This window comes from Boleophthalmus pectinirostris, unplaced genomic scaffold, assembly GCF_026225935.1.
Source record: "Boleophthalmus pectinirostris isolate CB_2022bp ecotype Guang Dong unplaced genomic scaffold, ASM2622593v1 HiC_scaffold_21, whole genome shotgun sequence".
Classification (NCBI taxonomy): Eukaryota; Metazoa; Chordata; class Actinopteri; order Gobiiformes; family Gobiidae; genus Boleophthalmus; species Boleophthalmus pectinirostris.
The window spans coordinates 7,942,711-7,963,994 of NW_026571175.1; the positions used below are offsets into that span (position 1 = coordinate 7,942,711).

The 21,284-nt window shown below is 37.4% G+C and overlaps 2 protein-coding genes across 2 annotated transcripts; both read right to left on the reverse strand.

The window, feature by feature from the left end:
* LOC110173301 (chitin synthase chs-2-like) lies at positions 1–14,801 on the reverse strand. Its single transcript, XM_055157603.1, has 17 exons — positions 14,749–14,801; positions 14,507–14,668; positions 13,497–13,671; positions 13,367–13,422; positions 12,741–12,952; positions 11,870–12,070; positions 11,450–11,565; positions 10,995–11,163; positions 9,682–9,861; positions 8,720–8,998; positions 8,026–8,224; positions 6,513–6,547; positions 6,361–6,425; positions 6,134–6,244; positions 5,154–5,539; positions 4,222–4,324; positions 1–705 (listed from the first exon to the last, which is right to left on the reverse strand). The coding sequence occupies exons 1-17, from the start codon at positions 14,799–14,801 to the stop codon at positions 619–621; spliced, it is 2,589 nt and encodes an 862-aa protein (XP_055013578.1). The 3' UTR covers positions 1–618.
* A 178-nt stretch (positions 14,802–14,979) lies between these two features.
* On the reverse strand, positions 14,980–17,260 carry LOC129410149 (uncharacterized). Its single transcript, XM_055157604.1, has 5 exons — positions 17,235–17,260; positions 16,533–16,668; positions 16,258–16,446; positions 15,296–16,172; positions 14,980–15,167 (listed from the first exon to the last, which is right to left on the reverse strand). Exons 1-5 carry the CDS (start codon positions 17,258–17,260, stop codon positions 14,980–14,982), a joined length of 1,416 nt encoding a protein of 471 aa, XP_055013579.1.
* Positions 17,261–21,284: the final 4,024 nt, after the last annotated feature.

Below are 21,284 nucleotides of genomic sequence, written 5' to 3' on the forward strand. Positions count from 1 at the left end.
ATAGATTTGCTTCGGGATTTTGTTTTTAGTGGCAGGCTAACTATGGCCATTGACATGCACTAGCCTAGGACCAGCGACCTCTGCAAATACAAGGACTGGATGGAATATTTAAAAAAGTGTCTCCACATGTCTCCAACACTCTGGCTCACTAACTGTCCCTTTAAGGTTCAATATGTATGGATTTTCTGTTTGGATATTTCTCTCAAATTTTTGCTTCACTGACTTCCTCCTGCGTGTCTCCATGGAGATATTGTTCTGTGTGTTGCATATATAAATATAAAACTCATCTATCTCCATGGAGAATGTCCCACCAGAAAGTTACACAGTGTTGCTTTAAATTGTCCTTCAAGAGATAAAGTTATATTGATTAATGGACTACAGCAAGAAAGAAGTCGTCCAAAAGTGCAGTACAGGCGGGGCTACAACAAGGTTCTGTACATGGCCCAGAATTGTGTACTGTGCACATTCTCCAAAACTGTACATATCAGGTAAAAAAGTTAGTGAGGAATTTAAGTAAAAAAACAAAAAACATAACATGCAATCCTTCATAGTCTTCAGTGCATTGTCTAGTGGTGTGTTTAAAGTGCTCATTTTCTGTCTTGTTTACTGTAGTTTAGCTCAGACCTCTGATCCTGAGTCGTGACTTCTGTGGCGTACGCTTGAGAACAGCACCTCGTCATTGTCGTCACTTTCCTCATCGTCAACCTGTGAGGAATCCACATGATTACACTGAAACACGCCTAGATTAAGTGATAGTTATGCTAACAATGCTAATTAAAATGTTTTCCAGGTAAAGCAAAGACTCATGTCGAGGGAGTAGTACTTTATAATGACTGGTAATTGCCACGGTATTTATTCAAAGAGTTGGTTTTACAATCAATTATATTTGCATTGAGTGACATATTGACACTGCCTTGGCTGTGAATTGAGGATCACATCAAAAGCCGTAAATAGGTCTCATTTAGTAAATATATAGAGGCTGTAGTTAGTTGAGAGGAGTTGGAAAAACAAGATTTCTCCTGTTTAATGGGTGCAACTTGTGTTATGTAACACTTCTGCAAATGTGGTTTTGTGAAATGTCAAGTCCTTCACAAGCCACAGACACAGAATTATGTGACGCTGGGTTCACTTGTCATGACTTGATCCCAGTTTAATCCTGTTGACTTGGTTTAGATCTGACCCCGTCCTGGTTATTTCTGGGTTAATCAAGCCTGTCACAATAAATACTATACTGACTTATCATTCAGTACAATACAGTAGATGGAATCATAATTTTTGGGGGTCTTGGGGACTTTTTCTTTGTAATGGGATGATTGTTGTTATTTCTGTACTATGATAAGGTTTGAGCAGCAGAAGTCTGAATTATGATCTTGAAATTTTTAACAATATTGTACATTTAACAGTATTTTCATTTATCGTCAGCAGATTGTAGCACTTCAAAATGTGTTATCATGACAGGCTTAGGGCGTAGTCCCATTTTAGTTTCAATTTTAATGTAATGTAAGTGTCAGCGCATCCTTGTTAGTTGTTTATTTTAATTTCATCAATTTGTGGATAAAGTTTGAGCAATTTTTATTAAAATTTTTATCACTTATTCCTGGTTTAAATGTAGATGTTTTTTGTGTTCACTCTTACTGCCACACCACATCAAAAGTGTGGCTAAATCGGAAACTAAACCTAAACTAGACCAAGACTTGAACTGGACTAAACCAAATCTACAGTGAGTGGGGTTCAGATTCAACAATGTGATGATGTCGTATTTTCAGATGGGGGCAAGAGCCAGTTTTATCTGTGAATAACATTGTACTTTGCCATGAAATATTGGAAAGGTAAATTCTCAAATATGGAATCTGATCATTTCTTTTATTGACTAGACCTAAGATCATGCTGTATTACAAAAAAAAAATCTGTAATTGGACAGTACTGATTTAGCTGCTCCCATCCTCATTAAATAACACTGGCCTACAGAATGTGGAAACATCATCTGAAACTCTGCGGCCCTAAGCTTTCGTCATGGTTTTACCTGGTAGACCGGATTTACTTCTGGTTTAGACCTATAATTTGTTCATCAGCTCACTGGTTTTCTTAAAGGCTGTAAATTAAACGTTTAGCTTGACTGAAATGAAATGTAGTGTAGTCCCATTTTAAGTGCTCCTCCCTTGGAAACAAAAGAACAAAACAAGGGCAGGAAAAGGCCAAGAAGAACAAGAAGAACTCATCTTAACTTATCATCTATCATCTGGGCTTGCTTTGCACAAAAACAATGTATGGACACCTACCATTTCGTTAATTAGTGAGCAATTAATTAAAGCAATTAAGCAATTCATTTAAAAATTACACATGTCACTACAGCACTGAGTGAGAACTGATTGTTGCCACTGTCTCCTGAAATGGTTTTCACTACATTGCTGTGCCTTGTCAGGGTCTAGAAAAGGGTTCAAAGCAAAGAGTGGGTGTTTTTAAATTGAGTTACATGTTTGTTTTTTGGGTTTTTTTTTTGTTATTTTTAGTGTTTTTTGTTTTGTTTTGTTTTGTTTTTTGCTACATACTATGCGTCTATTCATAGTTTAGACGCCTTCAGTGACAATCTACAATGTAAATAAATGAAAAAGTGTCAAAGTGCCAAAATTACTATTGTGATTTTGGCCCATATATTCACATAATCAAACAATTTTTTTGGCGTTTTTGGTAAATACAATTATGCAAAATGTATAGTTTTTGTGCCAGTTTGAATCAGAATTAACCTTGGACACCCTTGTCAAGCTTGTATAAATGTAATTATAAGTTTGCTAACCCCAGCATTAAAAACTTTTGTCTTTGAGTATTGTAACTCAGCCCACATCTAAGTATAAGGAAAACAAAATAGCTCTATCAGATTAAATGGTGTTAACAAAAGAAAGGCTGCAAAGACGACAACACCCATACTACTGACATATTAATTACACAATATGTCAGTACGTGTTTCAATCACTGACCTCAAACATGACTAAATCTCCGAGGACATAAAAAGGTCGAGGAAGAACAGTTTCCACGGTGAATCACGAAACAATAAATAAATGAATAAAGTGTCTCCAGGAAAAGCATTATGTGGATGCACTCTGATGATGAAGATCTAAATTTGGATCATTCTTGCGTACACCGGGTCCATTTGTGCCAGGTCGGCCAAACAGAGCAACACACAATCGCAGCTGAATTGGAAGCAGTTTTGGCCATAAAAGAACCACAATTTCCTCCACAAACGTCCTTCCTTATTCTGTATAAAAAGTGATAACCTTCTACTTAAGATCTGTAGAAACGCTTCAATATTTCAGTCTTTTTGTCAGTTCTTTTGGATGCATTTAGACTTTAAAGGTCCTATATTACACAAAATTGACATCTTTGAGTTTTAAGCCATGTTAGAATGTTGTTTCCTTCTTAAAAACACACCCGGAGCTGTGTTTTGTTTCCATGTTTGAGTAACTCTTTCTTGTTCGTTTGTCTACATCTCCAAAGCTCAAAATGCTCTGTTCCACCTTGTGATGTCATGAAGCTGTTGTTCTCAAGTTCACAGCTAGTTTTACCTTTTGTTGGTAATTGTCTCTTAGTAATTTTAGGGCTGAAATTAATCAAATTACTCTAGGGCTGAAATTAACCAAATGACTCTAGTGAAGGTGTATGGAGTTTAAAAACACACTGAAGCACTGTTTTACCTGTATTTATCATCTGACATCACTAGGTGGAACAGGGTGTTTTCTGTTTGAGAGAAGAACTCAGCCTAAATATGCAGGATTTGCGTGTTAAATATGTGTGAATGGAATAAAACACAACTCCAGGTCTGTTTTTGATGAGGAAACAACATTATAACAGAGATCATACGGGCCTTTAAACTGTTTTGCTTGTTCTGAAGAAGCACCTGATTTTACACTTAAAGGAGCCACTGATGCACTCACCCTATTTGTCTTAGTTTAAAATGTTAACTTTGTTGTTATCTTTCAGCCCTACCAGCCTGTGAGACTGTTAAACATTGCACCTCCTATAGAAACTCACATCCTACAGTACGATACCTGTGAGCTGGACCTAGAATTTCTAAATTTTTCCATAAATTTTTCCCATAGACATAAAAAAAATAATAATATTAACGTTTTAAACCTTGCTCATGGCTACTCAGCTCAATGACAAACACAAAACCTATAAAATGGCAATTAAAGTCAACACGTTATTTATATATTTAGAAATAAGTACCTTTTTTAAGGCTTTGAAAACTTCCATCTTGGGTTCCTTGGGTTCCTCGAGCTTCACGGTCTCTGTGTCCAAGAAGGCGATGTAATGAATCAATGTGTACAACCTAAAAGAGAAACATAAAATAAAATATTACAAATTTATTCAAAATACATTCGGAAGATCAGGATATGTATTTGCAGTCCTAATTTATTATGTGATTTTTTTTTTTTCTATGTGAATGCTTTTGAGTATGTTGTGTACTTTTTGGCCTCCGTGTTCTACTGCAGATTTTACACTTTTTGTTCCACTACTGAACTGAAATGTCCTAGGATAGTTCTGTACCACAACTAAAAAGTACTAGGTCTAATTTAGTCACCAGGTCTAAAAGTGGACTGCATTCTTCCCAGTGTAGTTTTAAATGAGAAATTATACAAAATAGGATACAAAAACTACACAGAATTTTAAGTGTTTGGATTAATATGTCAAGGTTAAAGGGCCCATGTTACACTGTTTTCTGATCTATGTTATAGTGTTGTTTCCTTTTCAAAAACACACCTGGAATTGTGTTTTGTTTCACTCAAACCCTGCATATTTAAGATGAAACACTCCATTCCATCGTGTGATGTCATGTGGTAAATAAATGCAGAAGTTCTCCACTATGCATTTGGATCATTTCAGCCCTGGCAGCTGTTAAAAAACTACCACTGCACTCTTGAAAGCTCTTGAAAAGTACCACTACATGACATCACAAGGTGGAACAGAGCATTTTGAGCTTTGGAGTTAATGACGCCGCATTATTCAAATATGTGTGAATGAAACAACTCCAGCTATGTTTCTGATGAGGCAACAGCATTTTAACTTGGCTCAAAGCTCACAAGAGTCAGTTTGTGTAATACAGGACCTTTATTAAAATAGCATATAGTGAGAATGTTTAAGATTCCATCCATACTTACCTGTGCCAGAGCATGGCTATAAACTGAATGAGGACGAGCAGAGCGAAGGCCATAATGAACATGACTCCGACAGGCTCGATGAAGAGGTACTGTCCCGTCTCTTGGAAGTATATGTCCATCACGGGGATTTTGACGCCCACAAGGTCACTCCTGTACTGCAGCGCAAATGTGATCGTCAGCCACATCGCGTTGATCATGAAGTATACAAAGTTAGCCTGCAAAAACAATGGAAAAGTAAGGGGTTTTGTTTTAGAAAAGTGTGAATGTACAATAAAATGGAGACTGTACGCAAAATACTGAATTGTTGTTGACAAAAATGTGTATCTCGATGTTTTTGAACAGAAATGAGTAAAAACATGTCCTAAAAATAGTCCAATGAGGTTAATTTGGTCTGCCAATAATTTATATTATTAGGTTCTTTTTTCAAACCAAGAGTTTGTTTTCATACTTGACAGTTTCAACTGCTCACTAGTGTCTAAACTGTAAAAACTGTCAGGTATGAAAACAAACTCTTGGTCTGAAAAAAGAACCTCATAACATATGTCCTAAAAATGTTTTGATTAGTTTTTTTTTTTTTTTGGTTTGTTTGTTTTATTTTGCTTATTTTTACCATTTTTATTTTTAATTTTCTATTTTAATAACAAACCATCTCAACTTGCAGTGCTAACTTTCAAAATGTTGGATAATTTTGCATGAATATGTTAAAATTTGCAGTCCATTCACTTTTTGTGCGATGCATAAAACAAGACAAGACATGCATGTTTTTAGCTCTGTATAAGATATTCATTTTGGTCTACTCCTAAATGGAAGCAAACATAAAAGTTCCTTCCTGTGTTACAGTGGAAAACGTTCACAAATTCAAAATACTAATCATTTACCATCACTGTTTTTTGATGCAATAGTAAAAACATGATTTAATTGGTCAAAACGGTTTATGTCAAAAGGTCAGAGTCATTTCTTTGTCTTTGCATTTGTTGTACCTTATTCCTAAGACTCAGCAGACCTTCCTTCATCTCTTCTTGTTTCTTTTTGTCAAGATGTATAGGCTCCAAATAACGAACAATCAGCTCTTGGAAAAACTGCTCCTCCTCCTGCAACAGTAACACCAGAATTGATATACAGAAAAACCTTATTTGAACTCACGGGATTCAAATAGGACTGATAAAAATACTGCAATACTGCCTTACGCAATAATCAACATCCTTACCGTGTCAAGAGAGTCTTCTACTAAATGCATATCATCGGACAAACCCTGTACCTGAGTGATCCAACCTGAAGAAAAAGAGGAAAAGGAGAGATTATAAAGAAAGTTAAATACAATATATTTTAGGTGATGGTTTTATTCAGGTGGTGACTTACTTTGGATAGGATAGTAAGGGACAGGTTCTGGATACCTAAAAAAGACACTATATTTTAAAGCTGCTCTACAACTTTTCGGGGTATACAGATGTTATTGAAACGCCTGGAATGTTCCACAGTATGGCATTACACTTAAGTATCTCTATTTAAACAAGCAGATGACATTTATATTTCAGAAAAAAACGGATAACAGCCGTTTCCAGTTCTCTTGACTGAAACTGCGATGCCGGACTTTTGCGCCGCATACGGACTGAACCAGGATTAAACCAGGACTAAAACAAGACTAAACCAGGACTAAACTGTTTTCAGTCCTGGTCTGGTCCCAGTCTCAGTCCTGGTCTCAGTCCTGGTCTGGTCTCAGGCTGGTCCCGATATGGTCCCAGTCTGGTCCCAGTCTGGTCCCAGTCTGGTCCCAGTCTGGTCCAGTTCTGGTCCCAGTCTCAGTCCCAGCATGGTCCCAGTATGGTCCCGGTCTGGTCCCGGGCTGGTCCCAGTCTGGTCCCATTCTGGTCCCAGTCTCAGTCCCAGCATGGTCCCAGTATGGTCCCAGTATGGTCCCGGTCTGGTCCCGGGCTGGTCCTGGTCACGGTCCCAGTATGGTCCCAGTCTGGTCCCGGTCTGGTCCCGGTCTGGTCCAGGTCTGGTCCCGGCCTCAGTCCCGGTCTCAGTTCTGGTCCTGGTCCCAGTCTAAGTCCTGGTCTCAATCCCGGTCTGGTCCCGGTCTCACTCCTGGTCTTGTTCCCGGTTTCAGTCCCGGTCTCAGTCCCGGTCTTAGCCCTGGTCCTGGTTCCGGTCTTAGTCCTGGTCTAAGTCCCGGTCTGGTTCCGGTCTAGTCCCAGATCTGTTTTAGTCCTGGTTCAGTTCTGTTTTAGTCCTGGTTCAATCCGTATGCGGTGCAAAAGTCCGTCATTGCAGTTTAAGTCATGAAAACAGGAAACGGTCATTATCTGTTTAATCCATTATTCATTTAAACACAAAATCGAAAACTGAAAAAACGAATAGTTATCCTTTTTTTTTTTCTTTCTTCTTGGTTTTGGAAAGAAATAATGAAGATAATAGTTGTTTTTTCATTTTCTTATTTTTGGTTTTACATTGAAAAACAAATGAATGAATGGATTATTAGGAAACACTGCTAAAAAAAAGTTTTTATATCGTCTGAAAACTCAAAATGGATTTAAGCAACACATTTTCAGGAGCCTGTGATCAATATGAGTATGCATGGTCCTGTTTAAGTGTTTGATTGTCAACAAAAAGGAGAGAGTAACTGAAAATGTTGGATAATATTAGCTCGCTTGTGAAATTGTAATATTATTTGAGAGGGACGTTAACAGCACAAATCAGATCACCAGTTGTAGTTCCAGCTCTGTCTTGTCAGATTGTATTAAATTAAAGACCAGATTAAAGACTAACTTGAGTAACAGAGCTTCAAACAGAGCAGTGCATCCAGGAAGCATCACATCAAGCATCAATAGACAAATCTTTATCTATAATGTGTTAGTGGAGTTACACATACTGGTCTGGTTCGGCTTGAATAGGGGCCACACCATCCACGATTGTGTTCTGGGGCAGTAGTTGTGGGTCTTCTGGATCCTCTTGGTCTAGGGAATGAGACTCTGGATTCTGTTCTCTCATCACCAGATCATCTGCGCTGTCCCTCCTGCACTTCCGACAGCACACCCCTCTGCTGCAGAACTGCTTAATGCTGTTCAGGGCTGCAAACACGAGCAAATTCACCAATAAAGTCAATTTAAATCATGATTGAAATGTACACTAAGTTCAGTGAATACAGGTTATAAGGTAATGGAAAAGGTTTAGGGCTGTGGTGTTTTGGAAAGTGCATATTTTAAACCTTAAGGACCATTAACATCTGAGAGACTGAAATATGAACTGGCAAACAATACAAGAATCCCACGCACTTCAGAATATGTTTGTAGCGGTTTGACCTACAGTCTAAAAAAACGTACAAGTGCAAAATGTCTTGACGGATTGATGAATAATTTTCATTCAAGTCTAGTCAAGTCTAATCTACTTCAGTCAAGCGAAAACATTTGTAATTCAAACATCTGAACTGAGATTAGATTTTTTTGACAATGGTCTGTTATATTGCGACCTGTACAATCTTGATTATTGATTAACCAAATAATCTTGACATGCTTCATAATTGAGATTTTAGTGTAAAACATGTGAGTGGCAGAACTAAATCTCACCTTTCTTCAGTGGGCTCAGAGCAGGGCCGGAGGCTGCAGGCTGGGCACCTGGTGGGGGGGCTGTCTCTCTCGTTCCCCAGGACACACTGTTCATGTTGACCATAGAGTAGATACTGAGCAGCAGATACGCACTGGGGATGCACAGGAGGTAGAGGAGGCCGTATAGGACCAAGCCCGCCTCCTGAGGGTGAAGAAGAGCCGTGAGCACATAAAACACCATCAGTGAGATGATGAAGAGGCTGCTGGGAGTCATGATGCTCTTATCTTCAACCATGTTTCCTGAAATATAAAACAAATATCAGTAACTTTGCACTTCAATGAAGGAAGTGTCAACAAACAAACAGGCTACACTCTAGATCATAGTTTAAAGCCCCACCGTGTAACTTTTTAGACAAAAAAAATGAGAATTTGGATGTTTTTATTATGCAGTCTCGACAAATCTTTTTTTTTTTTTTTTTTTTTTTTTGGCATAAAAGAAAAATGTTCTTTTGGCAATGTTCAACATTATGACATAAAACATATTTATCTCTATGGAGAACATTATGAAGTATGGTTTTAACTTTCTATTTCAGTGTAATCATGCTGTCTCTAGAAAGTTACACGGTGTTACTTTAAGATCACTTTCAGCTTGAATTACGATACAGAAGTACATTTCATCAACATAGAAAGGTGCAGTATAATGTCAATAAAACTAAATCTTCAGCTCATTCTATCAAATGGCATGAGCCAGTAGTTTGCCCCTTAACAAGACAAAACTAGCATTTTTGTATTATACTCCATATTTAACTGTCATGTTTTCTCACTATAGTTTTTTGCCACTTCCAATATTGTGATGTTTATTACAGAGAAATATGTTGTTACTCTTAAAAACATTAGAATTTATATATTTTTCTCCTATATCAGTATTGTACATTACTGAAATATGTTTGTCTGGCTTTGATTTTGTAATAAATGTTCCTCACCTATGATAGTCATAAATGTGATCATCATGACGATGGCGTATAAACAGGACATCACCGCCGCAATGGTGACCTGTGTGTCTGCCTTTACTTTGTAGCTCACGATGAGAAACAGAAGTGGGGGAATGATGGACAAGATCAGAGCGCTGTTTTGATCAATGTCCAGAAGCAAGTTCCAACAACCTGAAAAGAAAACAAATATAACATGATAACTGTACTGAGGTACTGACCTCTTTGCATCTAAAATGCATCTAAACACTTTGTCTCAATATTACTGTTTACAGACTGTAGTAACAGACAAATGCAAGTATTGAAATGTTGAGTTACAATAATATGAAAGTTACGCTAAATCCAGTATGGGGTTTGAAATTATGATAAATAAGGATATAATAATTCAAAGTAAAATATTATATAATTTGAAAAGAGGAAAATGTAAAAGTAATCTGAAACCCATGGATATCACTGCTATGGCATGTTAATAATCTCTTACATAACCTCTAAAGTGTATTCCAGTAGTTGCAGCCAGAGCAGAGTGATAGTGCACATTATAATAGTAGCGGTAAATGTGTTTTAATTAGTACCTATTGTACTGGGAAATGAAGATCTTTTGTTCCTTGAGCAAGACATGATACTTAAAATAAAGTCCTTTCAGCAGTGTTGTTTCTTGTGTCATGCGAGTGCACAACCAGTTTTATCAAACAGTAACTTCCAGCCATTTAAATCTCTTTTTCAGATTCCAGAGAGTACATCTACCACTCAAATTACTTTTCATTTTAACTATTTTTCAGAGCTCAGTAAATGCATGGTAAATTAATTATAAAAATCCATGTGTGATATATTGTCCCCAAAATAATATCAAGATTAGAGTTTGAATATTTGCAGCCTACATGGTCCACAACAAGAAAAACATCAAAACAAAACAAAAAAACAGAGTACAATATTTCAAATCTGCATTAGGCTTGCACTCTGTAACTGCTAGCTTCTGTCCATGGAGATGTTTAAACATTATTGTTGTGTCAAGAATATTAGACAGTATGGCATTAAAATCTATCTCCATGGGAACAAGCAGACAGCGCCCACACAGTGAAATAAATGCAAAATTTTTATGCCATACTGTGGAACAATTCAGGCAAAGTAATAACATCTCCATGGAGACGAGAAGGTAGCAGATCCTCCACCACCAAAGTTACATAAAGCATCTTTAAATAATATCAGCCAATAGAATGTCAACTGAAACCCAGTTAAAAATGAAAAAGCCAATGCAAAAATACCCTCTGATTATAATTATCCAAAGTACATATATGTCACCGCCCTACCTGTGATCATGAGTATGACAGAGGAGGGCGACAGAATGGAGGTGATCAGGCTGATCAGCTGATACAATATGTAAGGTCTGGAGATGGAGTGGTTCCTGTGGATGATCAACGTGGCATCTCCCAAAAGGTCCACACTGTTCACAAATGTGGAAGGGCCCCAACGACGGCGCTGGACATGGCAAGAAATGCAAAATGAATGCATGTAATGTAGCAGTAGAATGAGTTGTATTATTTCTTAAAAAATTTTGATTTCTATAGCTCAGAAAAGTTCACAATCAGTGGCTGTTTTTACATGCACGGTCAATATTTGATCACATCAGATTTTGCTGTTTTTATGTCATTTAAATAATCGTAAACCTACAGAAATCAGCTTTTAGTGTGCATGTAAACAGAAAAAGATCTAATGTTTCTAATTATCACTTAAATAAACATGAGTTGTTAGAAAGATTAAGCACCTGGTTATAAAACTCCTTAAACTCCGTTGGTGCATTGGTGTAGGCATCTGCAGCTGCACTGTACTCCACTCTCCAGCCCTGCTTCATCATCAGAGTGCACAGCCAGCGGTCCTCCCCTTTACGAACATAAAGAGAGACATTGGAGTAGACTATAAAAAGACATGAACTTCCAGATTTAATCAATAAGGCATATGATAGTAAAGCTATTAAAACAAACAAAAAGAAAGCAATCCAGAGGAGTCAATAAAAACTGTCCCCAAGTGAAAGAACCGGCACTTGAAAATGCAAAAATGTTACACATCGTGGTAAAGAAAAAAAAAAGTCAAGTGCAACAAAACTACTCTTAAAACTATCAAGTAAAGTAACTACACCCTTCTTATTTTAACATTCCTCTACATGCGTTATATTGTGTCCTATTACCTTGGTCGTACTGCAGGTGGTGGCTGGCCTTTGTCGCTTTGACGGTGTACTTCTTCATCACGTTGTCGTCCATAATGGCTGTAGCTCTGAAGAGACTGAAGCATCCCGGACTGCACAGGATTGACCCAAACACGTGCTCTGCTGTCTTCTGCAGCCAGTGCCCCACGCCGTACTCAAACTTCTGATACCACACCATAGGCCCTGAGCAAGACGGGAGTAAAACTATGTGATGGATCTGTAAAGTTTGCCTAAGTCTAATACCTATGGATCAGTGGGGAGTGTGAAAAGTTGTGTAAAGTTGCCTTGAAGATGCACTGTGGTACTTATCTGCTTGTTTCCATGGTGATCTTATTGCTTTGTATTGTCGTAAACTATAACAATCTCACATAGTCTTTGGAAAAATCAGTTTAGTATTTCACTTGAAACTTGGACTAGTTTGGTGTTAGTTTGGTTATAATGTTGTTTCCTCATCACAGACATACCTGGAGCTGTGTTTTGTTTCATTCACGCGTTTAACCCACATATCCTGCTTATTTAGGCTTAGCTCTTCTCTGAGACAGAAAATACGTTGTTCCACCTTATGATGCTATGTGGTAATACAGGAAGTGCTCCTTTTGTGTTCCAGAAATCTTCACTAGAATCATTTGGATCATTTCATCTCTACTGAACTACACATAAAGATAAAAGGAGCTGTTAACTTGAAAACTACTGCAACATGACATCACAAGGTAGAACAGAGCATTTTGAACTTCTGAGATGTAGACAGACTAATAACAAAGGGTTACTTAAGCATGTGTGAATGAAGCAAAACACAATTCCAAGTATGTTTTTGATGAGGTAACAGTGTGTAATTATAGTATTCTAGACAAACCTGATCCAGTGGGGTGAATCCTGCCACACACTGCTCCCACGTTCGAATAAAGTTTGAGCCGATCCACGAGGAGCATAACTGAAGTTGGGTGGAAGTCCGTGTCTCCATCTAAGGCCAGGACGTACGTGTTGCGCTTCTCTTTCTGTGTAAGGTCAACATGCACAAGGCCATAATGTTGCAATGTTGTAACTATTATTTTATTTTTCAAACTGCTACACAAGTATGAACACTACAGTTTACAAATAATGTCCACCACCTGTTTGTCTCCATGGTTTTGTCTGGAAGGTTCCACAGTATGGCATTAAACCTATCTATCTTGACAAGCAGCTGACCAAGTTTCAAGTCAGATCGCACACAAAAAGAATGTAGGTTTTAAAGGTATTTTTGAATCATAAAAATAGTCATAATTAAATACTTGTAAGATAGAAATGTTTAATGCCATACTTTGGAACAATCCACACATAAGCAAGTAGACCTTCCATCAGAAACGTTACATAGTGGAGTTTTTATCTTACAAAATTAGAAATGTGTGTGTTTTATTATTATTATTATTATTATTATTATTATTGTTTCTTCTCACCTCAAATTCTCTTTTCAGCTCCTCTTCATACTCTCCTTTCTTTAACCTCTTATAATATTTGGTTGCAACCTTCCAGCCCAGAAGGTAGTACATGTACATCACCTGAAAACAAAAGAATTGTCATATACAATTTGAAGAAACTATAGCACAAACTCAAAGAGGGACTTGAAGCTGACCTGAGACCAGCGCTTTTTGTGTCGAATGAGTTTTTTGTCTTTAAAATGAATTATAATGTTGTTTCCACGAGGCATCGTCACCACCAATCTCCCCCCATACGGTGTCTGGATGACCTTCTGACTTGGGACCTGCTGTGTTCTGTTGAAGATGTCTTTGTCCATATTCATGAAGATACTATGAGAAAAAAAAAGTTAAAATTGATTTGAAATGTATACTTTAGTTTAGTTTAGTTTAGTTTATATATAATTTTCTGGTAGATGGTTTGCCAACTGCGTGACCCATGGTGGTGTTATTGTTTTGCAGGAATATCACACAGAATGGCATTAAACTTACCTATCTCCATGGAAACAAGTATATTTTTAGCTATAAAAGTAAATAAATGCAAGATATAATGCCAAACTGTATCTTGCATCAATGATATAACTCCATCTCCATGGACAGAAAAGTTACATAGTGAACCTTTAAGAAATGTCGACGATCTAGAATCTATAACCCTTCAACTGGTGCTGCTCAAATTATATATATATATATATATATATATATATATATAAATATATATATATATATATATATATATATATATATATATATATATATATATATAAATAATAAATAATAATGTAAACATTCATTTGGATTTTAATTATATAATAATAATTTTATATTTGTCAATTATAAGTAATCTTTTGTGAATCAGATTATATTGGGTTTGCTGAAGGCTTTGAGTGGCAGTTTCCTTATTACAAATGTTGTAATAGATTTTAATCAAAATTTAAATCTAATTTATTGTGCTGCCTTACTTTCAATCCATAACATTAAGGTTGAAATTAAAAAGCACTGTAGGCATTTCAATTCCCTTTGCGTACATCAATGACTCACAGCTATAGTAATGGGCCACATCAAAAATCTGTTTACTGATAATACACATTCTTTTGGCCCCTCATTTTAACACTTTAGGACAAAAGGATATCATGACGTCATTTGAAGAATAGAAATATATCATTCTTACCCATAGACTTCTCGGATGATGTTGACCAGTACTTCTGCGTATTCGTTGACGTGGCGACCCTGACTTCCAGGAACATCCACAAAAGCATCATCAAAATAAACATGAGCCTCAAAACTCAAGTCCACTTTTTCTTCGTCTCTTTTCGGACGGAACTGATCAAGTCTAAGGAGTTTGAAAACAGGAGGTGAACCAAACTTATACCTGACCATACTGAAAATAAAGACATTTTAAATGTGACTGACCGAAATATTGAGATTATAATCTTCATCATCTCATCATAGGTCTCATGCCACATTGTTGCACAGAGAAACAGCTTCACTGGTTCCAGAGAAGTGAATCTGTGAATGACAGGAGCCACACATGACCATTGTACAACCATTGTTAAGTAATGTAATTATAGTTCAGGTCTTCACTGACTGAATACAGCACTACAAGAAGTCGAAGATTTCTGACAGTGCTGAGATAATATGCACTCACTGTTTAATTCTCGGGCTCATCTTGACCTCAAAGCGTGTGTTGAGCAGCAGAGACTGCTCTATGAAGCCCCCTTCGTACATCCTCCGCACAAACAGGTCCTGAGTCCTCTGGATGCGGTACAGACTCAGGTGCCACAGGTGGATGGTACAGAGCACCAGGCCGAGCCACCACGACACAGCAGAGCCTGAGGAGAAGCACACACACTCAGGGACAGAACTGTGCAGCTTTAAGAGAGCACTTTGTACCACTGTAGTCACATTCATCTGAGTTCAGTGACCATAGTAATAAAATAAGAGTTTAAGCGCTTATTACCGGTGAGGATGCCGATGTCACTGATCTTAGACATGTCCAGGAAGCAGAGTGTGTGGGTGACGTCATAGACCAGCTCAGGGAACACACTGGAGCTCAGGTTACCATCTCGACCACTCACCACCACATTACAATAGTGAGTGAAGTTGGTGGTGGCGCCGTTTAGGTTGAGCCTGTAGTCCTGATAATAGACGATCACAGGGATCACCAGCAGGGCCATGACAGACAGAGAGGCCAGGTACAGAGGCAGGATGAAGCAGCGCCGCATGGCATGCATTTTACACGCTGCCAGGGAGAACCAGTGGCACAGAGCAGAGGACACCAGCTGCACCCCCACCGTGATGGCTATGACCCGGGTCTGTGGTGCCGGGATGGACCTGACCACATCCCAGTCCATTCTGGACAGAGGGACATAGGCTCCCAGTATTAAGGCGGTCACAGCGATCCGGAGCAGGCTGGAGAACATGTTGAGAATGTTCTGACATCTCTTCATGTCATAATACAAAACTCTGACCTTTAAGGAGTTGCTATGCTCACTAATCAGTCCAAAGTAGTTTTCCCACCAGTTAAAAGACACCAACAGAGAGGCTCCCACTGCCAGCCCCACCCACATGGCCATGTTTAAGTCCCTGGTGTCCTTCATGATGTACAGAGCCACGAAGAGGCCGTAGCCCAGCAAGATGAGGAGGAGGCCGGTGATGGAGGGCACCAGGAAGCGCCTCCTCCCTTTGGCAGTGCACTGAGCCACCATCTGCAGCAGTGCAGACAGAAACGCTGCTCCGTTCAAGATGGTCACATTGGTCACAATGTCCAAATGTGGCATAGCCACTATGGTGAGGATAGCTGCTCCTGCAGAGGCCACAAACTCAAAGAAGAACACCTGGAACAGGACATGAATATTCACTCACTGAGGCACAGCATGTTTATATAGAAACTATCATTCAGTAAATAATGGTCCTACTCACCAGGGCAACTGTGGCAACACGGGGGAACTTGGAGGTTTTGTAGCAGGCCTTCCAGACGCTCTTGAGGAAGAGGAGCACACTGGAGGTGATGAGAGCACAGCCGATGCACAGCAGAGACACTGGCTTCTGCTCCTCTGGGATCACCTTTGTGCCCTCACTCGACATGGTGATCAGGAGCAGGAACGACGTCTGACACAAGAGATTATTACTCTGTTATTATTCTCATGAATCACAGTAATGAATACGTACTTCATTTATTTGATCAGAGCCATTACCTTACTGCACAAAGCCAGGCCAAACACCACCACGGCCACCACACACATGGAGAAGACCCGGACCAGCTGGATGAATTTCCATGGAGTCTGCTCATCTTTGATGGTGGGGATTTCCTGAAACGTGTCCCATAGCCTCCTGAAAAATAAAACAATAACACAATTAAGCCAGAAGTTCAGCAGCATTACAACATGCACACATACTGTACATACATACTGAACATACATACACCTTGGAGCAGTTAAGATGCAGTTGTTAGCATGGTAAATATGGTAAATCATGGATATGCGGATATATTTATGTATATGAACATTTTAGGTCATTTTATTTGATTACACAGTGATATTAAATGATTCATACATGATATAGTTGTATTGAAAGATAAATTATCATGAATTACACATTTAAGATTTTTACTTTTTAATAACTTAAGTGAATTCAAATGTTTGTAAATAGACAGTACTGCTAATATAGTTTTAAAGATATGCCTTTAAACACATTTTTGACATTTAAAGTGTAAAGTTTTTTTTTTTAAGGGAGACGAGCTGACCCTTGAGTACAGACATACTAGTATATTTCAGAAGTGGTCGACTGTAATCTTGACACTCCAATATACACATAAACACGCAAAGAAATGAAACTACATGATTCTAGATACATTAAATAGTCTTCTTTTCAAGTTTAAAAATGGCATATTTACTCACTTGGGCACCGCTCTCTTCTCGTCCATGTTGACGCTCTGTGTTCTGTTCACATAATAATTGTGGTGAATTGTTCTGAGACTGAACTGAGTAAAACTCCACCCAGATTATACTACAACAGGTGAGCGGTGAAACCAGCGACTCCAGATATATTAACAATAAAAAACAACCATATAATATAGTTATTCATTGTATTTATGGACCACCTCTTTGTAGAGTAGAATTTTTGTTGATCATATTTTAATATATTTATTTTCAAAGACAACAGAACTGCCTCTACATTTGTACAGGAATCATGGATGACTCATATAGTTACAGATTAAGTAACTTGCTGGTCGACTTTTATTACTAATAAGTGTAATTACATAGAGATTCAGCTGTGGACAATAGTTACCGCACAGAGTTAAGTTCTTGGGGCTGGTTTAGACCTTGGTATTTTTTGGTTATTTTTATACTCCAGCTATGTACTAAGTCACGAACCTCTGTGAAACTCTGTTCACTACAAGAACAATAAAATATAACTTAATCCAATCTTTAAAATTGCTTGACATAATTTAGTCCTAATTCAGACCTTGGTTTAAACCAGTTTTAGTTCTGGTTCAGTTCTGGTCTGGTTCTGGTTTAGTCCTATCATATCCTTTTGGTTTAGTTTAGTTCAGATTAAGACATGTTTACACCTTCATGTAGCTTCATATAAATCCTAGTTGAGACCTTGGTTTAAAACCTCGTCCATAAAATCAATAGTCCAAAAGGTAGATAAACAAAAATGAATTCAGAAAAAGTATGCATGGTCTCTCAGAATGTTAAGAGGTTTAAACCAGTTTAAGTCCTGGTTCCTGGTGCTGGTCTGTTCCTGGTTATGGTGTCCTTTTGGTTTGGACCTGGTTTACTTCAGATTTAGACATGTTTACATCATCTTGGTTAACTCCCAATTCAGAACTACTTAGTTTGGTTTAGACCTAGATTAGTCCAAAGTACTTTCTAGTATAGTTGAGTTGAGATGGCCAGACATCTCAAGGGGCTTATCTTCCAAACAATCAAATAAATTCAACATTTCTTTAGAATGTGAATACAAGAGTCAGATATCACTGTTTAAGATGTAAACTTTACTGTCTTCTGATCAAAATCCACATTTACATATTGGGTACTTCCTGGTAAACTTGCCCAGCAAGATGGATTCTCATGATATTTGTGAGGTCACAAATCAGAGTGATACACACATCAATCTGACGTCAGCCAGGTTAACTTCCTGGTGCCTTGTTTTTCATAATCACAGTCATTATCAAAGCAGTTAAGGAACATTTTGATTGACTTAAATAGCTCATAATATGGATACTGCTGACGTCAGAATCATAGAGTATAGTTTAATTGGAGTCATCTTAAATTTGTTGTTGTTGTTGTTGTTGTTGTTGTTGTTGTTGTTGTCTTGTTAACATGACATTTTACTGTTTTCTTTTGGCCTATAAACCCTATTTGGTTTGTTTAAAGTGAATTTAAAGGTGCACAACTTTACTAGTAGAGGACCCATCACCTGCTTGTCCCCATGGAAATGTTATTGATTTGCCTAGAATGTTCCATGGTATAACATTAAGCACATCTGTAGCATTTATTTATACAGATTTATACAGTTTCTATTGCTCAAACATACAATCATTTTTTTCTGTGTATCTCCACAGACCTGAATTGTATATCCCTATTTATATCCCTTGAGATAAATATAGGCTATGTTTAATCTCTGCAATGGAACATTCTAGAAAAAGCTATAACATCTAAATAGAAGATAAATAGATGAAGGACACTCCACCAGAAAAGTTACACGGTGCACCTTTCATATGTAAAACCAACTATTATGTAAAATCTACAATGAGCTTTTAGTCTTGTCATGAAGTTGCTGTCTTATAACTAGTTACTCACAGTTGTATTTTGCGTACTTGAGTGACCCTTTATTGTTCTGTATTATGTCTGTTAATGAGCCCTTTAAAATACATAATATGTCTCCTTTAATTGTTAATGTAATGTTGTATTTTGTCCTCATTTGAATTAGTTCCTGTTTAATAGCCTATAAGATGGCAATGTTTTTAGATTTTAAGTTTAGCCCCAATGTTGACTCAGAGAAAGGTTTGCGAGACACTGATCTACACTATTTTTTGTCGTTTAGAAGAGGTTTTAATAATAACATTAAAATACCAAGAGAAAAAGATTAATGCCACTTTTGTCCAATCAGATTTAAAAATAAACTCAAGTGATATAAAGTCTACTGTAAAGTCTTCCAAAAAGCCTAAAAGTAGTTTATTTTACTCTCAATGTAATTTTAGGTGCTTTGTAATGTTTGTTTAAACTTCTAAACTGTTAAATTTCTAAAACTAAAATGTTTGTGTATCTTATATTAGCAGTAAATACATATCTGTACTCTCAAATGTTAATGCGTCTTTGTACTGTATTTAGACTGACATAATTGAATGTATTTAAAAGTGCACTGTGTCACTTTTCTGCTGAAGTGGGCACTTCTTGTTCCATAGTGTATCATTAAACTTGTCTAACTCTATAGAGACTCTGTTTCCCAAGGCATGTATTGAATTGAATAAATGTAAGATAAGTTTAATGCCATACTGTATGTACTCCAGTCAAAGTCATAATATCTCCATGGAGACAAGTAGGTAGCAAGCCCCCTGCCAGAAAGTTTACATAGTGCACCTTAAATTGCAAAGTTGGCCTGATAAAACACTGCTATGTTTCATTCGAATATGGTAAAGCAGTAGTTTTTATTAAGTAATCTAAACATCACTTAGGGTTAGTAATATTTCATTTGTACTTGAACCAATTACATTTTTATTGAAATCTGACAGGTAGTATTGTAAAAGCTTCAGAAACTCTTAATAATGGCTTTAGAAACTAGGCAAAACTGGTGGACACTTTGTAGAGTGTGTGCTGCCCCCTGGTGCCAGACATAAAAAATGCACAATTTCTACAGAATATAGGGGTCCGTCCACAAGTTAGTAGAGTATGTATAGTATTTTGTCAATAAGTGAATTAAATTTAAAATTAGAAATTAGAGAGAAGAAATATTCATTTATGATATTTAAAGAAATGGAGAGTGGTAATTATACTACTCTAATACAAAATTTTAACTGAACACAAAATAAAAATACTTTCCCTAATGGTATTATATGGTCTTGTACAAGTTCGTATACAGATTATGACCATTGTCCTATATGTCCAATTTTGAAAGTAATTTATTTTGCATCATAACTTGATTGATACTTGTTTTTAGTATCTGAATATTGATTTCCTTGACAATCCCAGAAGTACTACCTGCTAGAGAATATGTAGGTTTGACTCGTATCTTCTGTCCTGTGTCTCTTTGGCTCAGCTTCTCTTTTCTTTGTTCAGCTGGGATGGACTCATGTAGATAATAATACCTACCACCTAAAGAAAAAGCAGATGAAGAAGGTCCAATCAGAAATAAATTGTAAAACTGAACAAAATTGCGGTGTCAGAACAACACACAGTGGGGAAAAGGTGTGTCTGCCCAATTTAGGGTCAGCAATGGGGTCAGATTCTGTTCTCAGTTTTATTTAATTTGTACTTAGATGAATTGTCAGCAAAGCTTAAAACATGTAAAACTGGTTTTGTAGCTGGAAATCCTGTGAATCATTTAATGTATGCAGATGTCCTAGTTGTTTTTAGTCCAAGCTCTGCTGGTCTAGCCAGACTGGCACCACCTAGTGCCTCCACTCAATTTCATTTCTCTCCAGCAACTAGGTCAGGAATCAGAATACACTAGACAGTTCACAAAAACCCCGGAAGTGCAAGTTCTGGCATCAGCCAGTGAGCAAAGAGCCATATATTCAGTGTCGTAAACGATTCGAGATTGAGGATTTAAAGCCAGAACAAAGAGAATGTTTGGTGAATTTTATCACGGAGAAAGATGTTATTGTCCTTCTTAATACAGGATTTGGGAAAAGCTTCATATACCAGTTAGCCCTGTTAGCTGTGCATTACATAGGTGACTACCAGATAGCAGCGATTGGTTAAATGATAAAAAGTACCTGC

Excerpts from the sequence above, each read along its gene's own strand:
- LOC110173301 (XM_055157603.1), bottom strand. The coding sequence starts at position 14,801 with ATGTGGCATGAGACCTATGATGAGATGATGAAGATTATAATCTCAATA. Across the intron at positions 13,672-14,506 it reads ATCATCCGAGAAGTCTATGG|TATCTTCATGAATATGGACA; the intron begins GTAAGAATGATA and ends TTTTTCTCATAG. Across the intron at positions 8,225-8,719 it reads TCTGAGCCCACTGAAGAAAG|CCCTGAACAGCATTAAGCAG; the intron begins GTGAGATTTAGT and ends TCGTGTTTGCAG.
- LOC129410149 (XM_055157604.1), bottom strand. The coding sequence starts at position 17,260 with ATGGACGAGAAGAGAGCGGTGCCCAA. Across the intron at positions 16,447-16,532 it reads GCCTGGCTTTGTGCAGTAAG|ACGTCGTTCCTGCTCCTGAT; the intron begins GTAATGGCTCTG and ends CTCTTGTGTCAG. Across the intron at positions 16,173-16,257 it reads GTGTTGCCACAGTTGCCCTG|GTGTTCTTCTTTGAGTTTGT; the intron begins GTGAGTAGGACC and ends GTCCTGTTCCAG.